Below are 11,620 nucleotides of genomic sequence, written 5' to 3'. Positions count from 1 at the left end.
GGGGTGTGTGAAGGGGTGGTGCACAGGCATGGGGCGTGGCACAGAGAGTAACCCCAGGGTGGCATGGGGCATGCAGTGGTGATGGTAAATGGGGTGGGGGGTGGCATGGCACGTACGGGGGGTGCCACGTGGGCGTGCAGAGGATGTGGCATGTGGCTGCAGGGTGTGGTGCAGGGAGTGGCCACAGCACAGGGAGTGCATGCCGGGTGCGGCCATGTGGCACAGAGAGTGCCCCAGGGTGTGGTGTGGGGTGCACAGGGGGCATGGCATGTGGCCGCATGGTGCCACATGGGGAACAGGAGTGGGGGGCATGCCCCACCCCGCGGCAGCAGCTGGCAGCTGCTGCAGTGCCCCTTGTGCCAGCTTTCCATGCCACATCTTGCAGCTGCCTGCCACACCTCCCATATCCTCCGCACCCCGTGGTCACTGCTGGCAGGCACTCCCTGTGTGAGGGGGGCATGGCTTGTAGTCATGCGGGGGTGGGGGGTGACATGCGGGCACAGGGTGCCACACAGGGAGCATACATGGGGGGTGCACTGCAGCCATGTGCTGCAGCCAGCGGCTGCACCCCACGCCCACTCCCTACATGGCACCCTGCGGTTGCGCGCCATGCCCCCTGTGCCATGCCCCCACACAGCCCTGCATCATGCCCCCTACAGGGCCGTATACCACGCCCCCCCTTGCCTTCCCCTCTGTGCAGCAGAGCACACCCTGGCCCCCACCACCTCCACCTCTGCTTCCCTGTCTGTCTGTCTGTTTGTCAGTAAGGCACCGGGCCGCGCATGTGCAGTTGGCCTGGAGTGTTACGGACAGACAGACACAGCCACAAGTGCCATGGCTTTTATTCTATTAGAATTAAATAATTACAGGCATACCTAATTTTATATATATACGATGTCATATACTGAATAACTCAGAATGTTTAGAATTATCCGTATGTTTTTGATAGCTCTGCAGCAGCATTTCTCAGAGTTTCTGTTCTGCAGGAAATTTCAGCTTTTCGTTCTGCATCAGGACAAAAAAAAAATTTTTTAAATGGGAATTTCTGCAGAATAGTCATTCCCATTTTCGACCTCTTAAATAGCTGTCTATTTCTTTCCAGCTTACCATGAGACTTCTCTTTTACATTTATAGGCATATTAAAAATATATATATTTTAAAGACCAACTCAAATAAGGCAGCTCTGTAGAGTACTGAGCTGGCCTGTGCAAATGCAGAAAATGGATCTTGTTGCCAAGCCTTGTGATTTTATAGTGAGTAGCAGGATTCTAACCCTCTACTACAGGCAAGATCATGAAAAGATCCAGTTGTCATGTGATTTTGGGGGAGTTGCTATACAGAAAAAAAGTACCTGCGGAGATGGATCCAAAGGGCTTGGGGTGGCACAGCTGCACCCCCTTTCTGATTGGAGTGCACCGTGGAAGCATCTGTGGCACCAAAGCAGTAAGAATCCCCCTCCTCCCCTCTCTCTTCCCCATGCGGCAGGTCCCTCTCCTCTTCCTCTTCCTCCATCCTGGGGGCTGGGGAAGCTTCAAAGCCACTCCTGCCCACTCCAGCCAGGGTATGAAGGGGCTGGGCTCATCAGGGAACAGTGACAACAGCAGAGGTGGTGGGCAGGGGGGTTCCTCCTTCCCACACTTACTCCCAGGGGGTCTGGGCAGGGTGGGGAGGATGTGGGACAGTGGGAGAAGCAGTAGCAGCGGGCAGGGGAAGGGGAAAAGCAGCAGCAGAGGCTCCAGTGTCATAGTCTGCCCACGCTGGGGGGTGGAGAATGGGGCAGGGGAGGTAGTGCCAAATCCTGGATCTGCCCTTGAACCCCTGTATCCTAAAGAAAGGTACATTGACCTGTAAGTCCATAGTGCATGGGTCTAAACTCAGCTTTTCTACCGGTTGCTGTTAATATTTTAGCGCACTTCATAGTTCTTATGACAAACGAAGGTTTCAGATTGCTATGGTGGTGAGGGGAAACAGTGATTCACCCATTTCATGGGCATGACACTTCAGAGCTATCAAAGAGCAAACCCCAGGTTTTCATGTAACAGAGCCATGCCTTGGCACGACAGTCTTTCTAAAGAAGCTTGCAAAATGAGAAGTTCCCATAATGCATATGAACGTAGTGTGGTTCTGTGTCAGCATTAGCACCTAGAGCTCATCTAGGGGCTTAGGACTGCTAATGCTTCCAAGGTTAAGAGAACTGGTTCTTTAGCTGAAGTCAAAGAGACTTGTGCTTTATTTATTCCCGAGTCCCGGGTTTTGTCCATACTGACAACACAGGCATGGGCACTGATTCATTTGCCTTTGCTGCCTGTGACCGACAGACCACAGCCTGCTGTCATCCAAGAAGAGAAACCATGAATCCTGATGCTCACAGTCCCACTGTTGTCTCGAAAACGCTTGTGTAACCCACTGGCAACACCTGCTTTCTCTTCTTGTATGGACCAGTCCATTCTTTCCCACTGGAGTATGCTGTCAATCTAAAGGTTTTAGGTTTAAACCCGGTTCATGGCCTGTGTGGGAGAAGGAAAAAACATATCTATACACCCCAGGTGTAAAAAGTGGGAATAATTTTTTGAGGTCTGGCTCATGATTTTTTAAATGTTGGGATTGCTTGAAACCATGTTGAAGTTCCTGCTAACTTTAAACGTACCTGCTGCTACTTTTAAAATGCTCGATCTTGCCAAATCTACCCAGGGCCACATTGCATCGTAACCATCCAAATCCGGCATGCCTGGCGAGTTCCTCGTATCGTTGGGAGGCATGCAGGTAGGTCAGTAACCAAACCATAATCTACCTTGGGACAACACTTACAAAGCATTCATTAACAACACAGCTTCCCAATTTATTTCCTAATTTATTTCTGACTGTTTTAAATCAGTACCGGACTTCACGCCAAGCTTTACAACGACATCCAGCAGAGCTGGAATCTGCATGGGAAAGCATTAGCTTTTTTTCTTTCCAAGGCCAAACAAGTAGCTGTTTGCAATTCAAGCTTGGCCTGACTATTCCATTGCCTCATGTAGTTTTGAGTGAACTAGTTAAAAAATAGTTGGATGATGAGAGACTGTAAGAGGAAAACTTTTACCTGCTGCATCCTATTATTCGCCACATGGCGTCGTTCAGAGGAAAAGCAGAACCTAATCATATTTCAAACTTATTTACACTTACAGGCCGTATTCTCTCAAACTGCTTTGGAAGCTACACACACACATAGTCATGTACATACACAACGTTTCAGGAATGCTCGAATAAGGAAAAGGGAAATTGTTGTCAGATAGAGCAAATTTATATTCGTATGAAGCATACCATGTTCGCTTTGATTCAAAACAGAACAGGGAGCCGCTCAGGTTTCAAGGTCTCATGTGAAAGCCCTACATGCAGTAACTCCTGTGGAATTCAATTTATCTCCTTGGGAAGAAGGAAAAGGAGAACGGGGAATCTGCAGGGACCGGGACTTGCAGAAAAAAGGAAATCTAGGCATTTCAGAGCTGACATTCGTATCTCAAACCATCCATTCCCAAAGGCTCTCTTGGAAGCAAGTAAAGCAATTGATATCCATCAACAGGAAAAACTGAGTAACTCAGCATTTTTCTTATGTTTGGCCTGGGATGTCCTCTCCATCTTAGGCCCAGCTCTGGACTGCTGGTAGGTTTGCTAAAGATGAAATAATGATTCAGAAACAATTGGGGGGGGAGGGGGGGGGGTTGCATGAAAGTTATGGCATGGCACTGTATATTTTTAAGGCATCTAAACCTAATGCACTACATGTGTGGGCCCGACAGACAGAGAAGCTGCTCAACAAAACAGAGAACAATTTGCCAACACAAATATAAAAGGGGAGCCCTGTGTTATATTTAGGGACCGAGTACACAAACATGCATTCCCATGAAGTAAGTGGCTTGCTTGTCAGGGGATCCTGGGTCTGAAGGTATTTTGGGAGGGATGGTGAACCTAGGGAGTATACTGCAGGTACCCAGGTCCTATCTGTGCTTCATTTCAGTTCCAAGACAATGCTTTGTTCCTCTGGATTCGAAATCATCGGCTCTACCCGTTATAAAGCTGAAGGTCTTCTAAAATGTACAGAGAGTGCCATCTATAGGCTAAACCATGTACTCATATAAATTCTACTGCCAATCCACAGGTAAAACTAAACCATGCAGGGTCACATCACCTCCTCCTGCAGAAGAGAGTGGAAGATCAGAAAAGGTCTTTTTAAAGAGTTTACCTTAGATCACCTTGGATGCAAGATCACAAAACCTAGAGATCCCCCCCCAAAGATCAGAGATATCACTGGGAATCTTAAACACAATTCTCCTCTCCTTCCCAATCAGCATGAATCCAACGGAGAGGTTTTACCAGGGTTTCCCAAGCAGGTAGCTGCCCATGGGACCCTGCATGGAGGAGGATGCAGAGGGCTCTGCATAGAATTAGCCTGGGACTTGGAGCAGATTTTCTGGAGTGCTGATAGCAGGGACAGTGCTATCCCTGCATTGCCCCTCCTCATTCAGGGAGTTTGCAGCTGTAGTGGTGACTGATTTCATCCTTCCACAGGGACACAAGTGAGATCTAGGAGGCACGATCCAGCCCACAGGATTTTCCAGATCAGTGCCGGAAATAAAACACCCACTGCTATTCTACTATCCAGAGATGCTTGTTGGAGAAATGTTCATTGTTGATCCTATAATGGATATCTATTTGTATTTGCACGCGTCATCTCTTGGGAAATTGGCTGACCAGTGTGTACCAGATATCTCCATAAAAGGCACTTCAGCCAAGCAAAGCAGCTGTTGTGCTTATTTGAGAAGCACATTTCAGAAAGTGCCATATTCACAGAGCGGTATTTCTTTGGTATCACAACAATCATCGGCATTCAGTCATTTAAGTCTAATGGCGACGGGCTGTATTGTGAAGCAACGATCCTGGAAGTGGCAACTACAGGATGGTGTGGTTAGGCTGAGAAACGGTCAAAATAACCCAAATTTGCATGAGATGGGGCAAAAAAATAACCTATGAAGTGCACAGGAAAAGTGTGGGTTCTGAATGGTTCAGAAGTAACTCCTCAAGCTTCTTTAGCCCAACGTTTTCTAGCATATCCATACATTTCATGCAGAATACAGTAAGGAAAATCCCTAAGTATGACAAGAAAGAAGACCTGTGACAAACATTGTCCAAACAAGAACTTCAGGAGAAGAGAAGCCCACATGGGCTAGCCATGAGCTACTCATAATACATGACTCTTTACATCACTGACTTCCTCCAAACACGCCTGCACACAGTACAGTTCTGGCACAAGGATTCTTCTGGGCTCAATCTAAAGAGATCACTACATGCAGATTTGTAAATCTCCAAAAAAGAAAGCTCTTCATTTTGTCCAGATGAAGTATGGTGCACCTCTCATTGTGGTGACATGGGAAGCCAGTAAACCAGAAAGCCTCCCTATCTGGCTGCTCAGAAACACCAGCATTACTAACAGCAGCACTCAGAAGCATTACCTACCCTGGAAAGCAGCAAGAAAACTTATAAGGATCAGACTGGAAATTATTTCAAGAAGTACTCAACTAATCAATAAGAGCCAAAGGCAAATACATCGACACAACAGAAAGAGGATTGCAGAGAGCTGATTTGTGAGCCATACAGCCGAATGACTGCCGCATCGGGGGGACCCCCAGGTATGTCCACATTACATTCCTGTACCTGTAGTTACTTGATGGTCAGTTAACACAAGGTATGCAAACATTTATGGTTTAACTGCAGAGCAGCCTGTAAGTATATCAGGGGCATACATCGGGGCCTGGGGGAGCATCTGTTCACCAAGGCACCCCAGGGGAAGACCAGAAACAATGGACGCAAACTGCTTGAAGATCACTTCAAATTGGACAGAAGGAGAAACTTCTTTATGATTCGAGTGCCTAGGGTCTGGAAGAGACTCCCCGCAGACGTGATCCAGTCACCTGCCCCGGAGGTCTTTAAAAAACGACTTGACGCACACCTTGTTGGGGTCATCTGACCCCAGCCATCTTTCCTGCCCAAGTGCGGGGGGCTGCACCTGATGACCTCATGAGGTCCCTTTCAGCCCCCAACATCTATGAATCTATGGAAAAAAAAGCTCAGCTGGAAACAAATTACAACACCAACCATACCAGCCTTTGTCAAATATTAAGTAAATTGAGTTAAATGCCAATTAATTAACTGGCCGGATTTTTGGTTGTAGTCATGTTGGTCTAAGGACATAGGCAGACACATCTTTGAGTAAATGTGATACCTTTTATCACAGTTGGTCTAATAAAAGATATCACATCTACTCAAAGGACCTTGCCAATTAAGTCACTTGGAACAAAACGCAGGCCTTTTATTGAGGGCAAGCTCGAAAGGGTTAATCCCCCCAAATCAAGGAGGGAATGGCTGTGAGAAATAGGAGAGGAAATTGGGAGTAAAGTGGGAAGACAGAAGTTTTATTCCCAAACCACAAAATCCATCTCAGGAGACATTTCTTCAGAAGACGCCCAGGTGTGATAAATTTATGGCCTCTCTTCTCTACTCCTGCTATTACTCTTTCCAAAGCAGCGAGTATTATGTTCTCAAGATTTCGACCTCAAAGAAAGCCTGGGGTCCCTTTCATTTCCCCCTCAACATATGTCCCCACGCCCCATTTGCCAACACTGCATTCCCGTGTCACTGTTCAGCCAGACCTCATAAATTAGTAATGGGATTCTAGTGTAAACCTACTGGAGGAAGGGCCCAGATCCTACACTCATCAAAGTCAGTAGGAATTTAGCCAGGCCCTAACTGCATCAGCCATTTCTAATTAGAAGGCAACAGAGCCTGAAGTCCTGAGTGCAAGTCTGAGGCTCGTTAGTGTCTAGAGTTCTCCAGGCTCAGCAACAACGTACAACACAGATCAGCCACCAAAAACATCAAATCAAGTTAAGACCAAGATGGAGCAAAGATGCAGGTGTACGTCAGCGTAAGTTATTACTTTCTCCCCCTCTGCTTCCAGTGCCTTCTTAAATCCTTGACCTCGCATCCACTTACCATCCACTTACCGATGTGTCAATGGCACACACCTATGAATCCAGCCTCCTTAAACTAAAATGACTGTAAAGGAGACTAAGGTGGAGTCATTCATAGGTTGAGTGGCTAGATGGAGGAGTGTAAAAAGAAAAATAAGCAGGAGACTTAAAAAAAAGTGCACATTAAAGTAGTCCCCACGCTATTTGAACTGACATCACTTCCAGCGTCTCAGGATGGAAGTTATATCTGTGCAGCCTCCTGACACCTTGGAGTGTGTGGGTAAATAGGTCTCAGCTGCAACACCCAGTGAATCACCTCTGAAACTGGTCCTGTTTTTCTACATAAAAATAGCTGCACAGCTTACTCGATTATTTTCAAGGCAATGCTACCCTCCTGCCTCCCCTGTCATTTCTCAGTTATCTGCATCTCCAGGGAGGCACAACTCAAGAAGAGAAAGGATGTAGAAGCTGAAATATGAAGCTGATAAATTATAGACTGGGGATATTCATAATGGTTTAAACCAGAAGGTACAATTAGATCATTTAATCTGATCTCGTGCATATACAGGCCCTTTGTTTGCCATTGTAAACTCTGCACTATACTCGACTAAACCAAATCTCCCAGCAAGGCATTCGGTATTGATTTGAAGCTTGTTCAAAACACACTGAAGTCAGTATAAGACTCCCACTGACATTAAGAGGTTTTTGATGACCTTCTCTAAGACAATGCTATTGTAGGCTGCATACAGAGATCTTGTACTGTAGCAGGAAGCAAAGATGTAGTCCTTCACTAACTATCCAACTCTGGAATAGCTTCTTCATTTCTGGACATCTAATTAAAAGAAAAATATCAACAAACTAGAAGGAGTTCAGAGGACAGTAAAAAAAAAAAGATTAAGGGGTGAAAAGAGTAACTAATAAGTAAAAGCTAGAAGAGTTAAAGATGTATAACATGGCTAAGGGACAATTAGGAGGAGAGATGATAACAGCCTACAAATATTTGAAGGCTGTAGCCAAGGAAGGAAATGAATTAATTATAGCAGTAAAAGGGGCATAAACAAGAGTAATGGGAATGAATTAAGGCAGAGATTATACACTGAATATCAGGAAAATCTTCTAGATACTGATCCCCCATCAGGCTGTAAAATAGTGCCCCTTGGGACGTAGTATAAATGCTATGTTTAGGCCATCTATAACTAAATAAGGCAAGCACTTGTGAAGGGTACTGCAGAGAGCAAAAATGCTCTGATCAGGGGTTGAACAGAGGCTCTGGTAAGGCTTTCCCACCGCAGACTTCAAAAATACAGCAGGGACTGTGTGAGGGGAAAAATGCCTTGTGCCCAGCAAGCAGACAAAGCACTCTCGTCTGTTGTAAAGCTGAATGTGTTTTCATCTAAACTGCTCTGAGGCTGGTGCACCTTCATGGAGAGAGATTTATGATAGCTCTTTAATCTAATAGGAAAAGGCATAACGAGGTCCAGTGGTTGGAACTTAAAGGGAGATAAATTCAAACTAGGACTAAGGTCTGAATTTTTAACCGTGATGGCAATTAAACGCTGGAAGAACTTACATATGGACGTGATGGATTGTCCATCACCTGAGTGGATGCCTTTCAAAAAGATAATAGCATAGCTCCACACACATTAGGGGCTCAATGCAGAAGTTACTGGGTGAGGTTCTCTGGTCTGTGTTATGCAGGAGGTCAACCTAGCCAACTGTAAATTGTCTCTTAAAGCCTTAAAATCTAGAAGAAGACTATTTCTATTCATAGCAACCACATGAGCCTCTCCTCAAGTCCTTCCCTGGCTTACTCAACAATCCTACATCACATTCAAGTGTCTCATCCCAAGCTTCAAGGTTCTGCATTCGAATCATAGACAATGAGGGTTGAAGGGACCTCAGGAGGTCACATCTAGTCCAACCTCCTGCTTAAAGCAGAACTAGCCCCAACTACATCATCCCAGCCAAAGTTTGTCGAACCAGGTCTTAAAAACCTCCAAGGATGGAGACTCCACAACCTCTCTGGGTAACCTGTCCCACTGCTTTACTACCCTCCTAGTGAGAAAATTCTTCCTAATATCTAACCTAAACTTTCCCTGGTGCAACTTGAGACCGTTGCTCCTTGTTCTGAACAACTTGTTCACTTATTTCTCTTGACTCTCCCCTGCTCATGCTAACCTTCTCCATGATCTACTCTTCATTTTCCCTCCCACACTTAGTACTGTCCCATTCTGCATGCTGCCCTTCATGCTCTTTCCCATTTCATATGGGACAGGAGTAGGATGGCCATCATAGATGACAGTCCGGTTGTCCTCTGTCCTCTATTAATACAAAAGCCAACACCTTTATGTCCTCTATTTTTCTCTTGAAGATATATGGATAATTAATAGTGAATAAATTATTTCTCTCTCAAAGAGAAAAATACAGGACATAAAGGCATCGGGTTTCGCATCAATAGAGGACAGAGCAGCAGAAAACTGAAAAGTCCTCTATGATGGCCACCCTAGACAGGAGTCATCCGCTATCAAACTCACTGCTTTGGAGAAGCCTCTCGGTGTTGCTCTTGCAAAAACCTTGCTTTCCAACAGTCATCTACATACGCTACAGTCTAATAACTAGACTTTGGAAACAGCAGGGTAGGATCTTTGTCCCTTTCACGTGTTGGAGAGGAGCTTCATCAATTTGCAGAGTTTTCTAAATAATTTCATAGTTGGTAGGGTCGGAAGGGACCTGAGCACATCATCAAGTCCAACCCCCTGCTATGGCAGGAAAGAGTACTGGGGTCAAACGACCCCGGCAAGGTGTTCATCCAGCCTCCTCTTAAAGACCCCCAGGGTAGGAGCCAGCACCACTTCTCTTGGAAGTTGGTTCCAGGTCCTAGCCGCCCTAACTGTGAAGTAGCGCCTCCTGATGTCTAGCCTGAATCTACCCTCTGCCAGCTTGTGGCTGTTATTTCTTGTCACTCCTGGTAGTGCTCGGGGGAACAGGGACTCTCCCAATGCCTGCTGGTCCCCCCTGACTAGTTTGTAAATGGCCACTAGATCCCCCCTCAGCCTTCTCTTGTGGAGGCTGAACAGGTTCAGGTCCCTTAGCCTCTCCTCGTAGGGCCTGTCCCGCTGCCCCCTGATCATGGGGGTGGCCCTCCTCTGGACCCTCTCAATGCTGTCCACGTCCCTCCTGAAGTGCGGCGCCCAGAACTGGATGCAGTACTCCAACTGGGGCCTGACCAGTGTCGCACAGAGGGGGAGGATCACCTCCTTGGACCTGCTCGTGATGCATCTGTGGATGCATGACAAGGTATGGTTGGCCTTCCTGACCGCGTCCCCACACTGTTGGCCCATGTTCATATTGGCATCAATAATGACTCCAAGATCCTTTTCTGCCTCTGCACTGACGAGAAGGGAGTTCCCCAGCCTGTAGGTCTGCTGCTGGTTCTGCCTCCCCAGGTGCGGTACCCTGCACTTGTCAGTGTTGAACCCCATCCTGTTCTCATCCACCCACCCTTGTAACCTGTCCAGGTCCGATTGCAGCCTATTGCTGCCTTCTAGCGTGCCCGCTTCTCCCCACATCTTAGTGTCACCTGCGAATCTGAACAGGGTGCTTTTTACCCCCTTGTCCAAGTCACCGATGAAGATGTTGAACAGTGCGGGCCTGAGGACCGAGCCCTGGGGGACCCCACTGCCCACATCCCTCCAGGTCGAATAAGACCCGTCCACCACCACTCTCTGGGTGTGGCCCTCCAGCCAGTTAGCGACCCATTTGACTATGTAGGTGTCGACGCCACAGTCTCCTAGTTTTTTAATGAGAATGGGGTGAGAGACAGTGTTGAAAGCCCTCCTAACGTCCACCGCGACACCTGCATCCAAGGATTTTGTGACCTGGTCGCAGAAGGCCACCAGGTTGGTCTGACAGGACCTGCCTCGAATGAACCCATGTTGGTTGCCCCTAAGCAAAATCTCCCCTGCTGGCCCCTCGCGGACATGCGCCAAGATAATTCTCTCAAAAAGCTTACCCAAGACCGAGGTAAGACTAACAGGCCTATAGTTTCCTGGGTCCTCCTTCCTCCCTTTTTTGAAAATGGGAACCACATTGGCCCTTTTCCTGAAAATAATCTGTCCTGAGCGGGATCGGAAAGGAAAACAAAACCGGAGCGGAACAACAAACGACCAATATAACTTTGCTTTTTGGCCTCTTACCTGCGCGACTTCTTCAAAATCATCATGTCTCTTCTGAAGGGCTCGTGCCCTGTGTAGCGATTTTCCCACTCCAGTGTGTTTACTGAGAAAGGCTTCCCCATGGTTTTCAATCCAGTCCAATACCTAGGCAGAAAGGAAGAGCACCTAATTAGCTGCCATGTCTCCTCACTGCAAAGGCATACACAAGAAATTAATAAAATAGCTGAAAAAATCTCACTTAGCTGCAGCAAAATGCACAGGCATAGAAGACAGAGGATAACGTGCTCTTCTCTGGTACTGATGAATCAGAATGACTGGATTCCCACAACCTCTTACATACAACATAACTGTTTGAGTTTGAGGCAGTGTTAAGTGTTGGCGGATCCAGGAATGGGGCAAAGGCAGTAACCCCCTTAACTGTGGCTGTGCCGTTCATGC

At 46.9% G+C, this 11,620-nt stretch overlaps 1 protein-coding gene across 1 annotated transcript in view; it reads right to left on the bottom strand.

Moving 5' to 3' along the window:
* Positions 1-11,620, bottom strand: part of LOC102383723 (kalirin) — a gene marked incomplete at its 5' end in the record, with an annotated part of 326,357 nt that overhangs the window by 125,694 nt on the left and 189,043 nt on the right. The window contains one exon of the mRNA XM_025212146.1: positions 11,204-11,326. Coding sequence (XP_025067931.1) covers positions 11,204-11,326 — 123 coding nt within the window. The remainder of the gene's footprint in view (positions 1-11,203; positions 11,327-11,620) is intronic.

Source organism: Alligator sinensis, unplaced genomic scaffold (assembly GCF_000455745.1).
Source record: "Alligator sinensis unplaced genomic scaffold, ASM45574v1 scaffold1226_1, whole genome shotgun sequence".
NCBI lineage: Eukaryota > Metazoa > Chordata > Crocodylia > Alligatoridae > Alligator > Alligator sinensis.
Note: the sequence above shows the minus strand (reverse complement) of the source record. Positions and strands in the feature narration are given on the sequence as shown.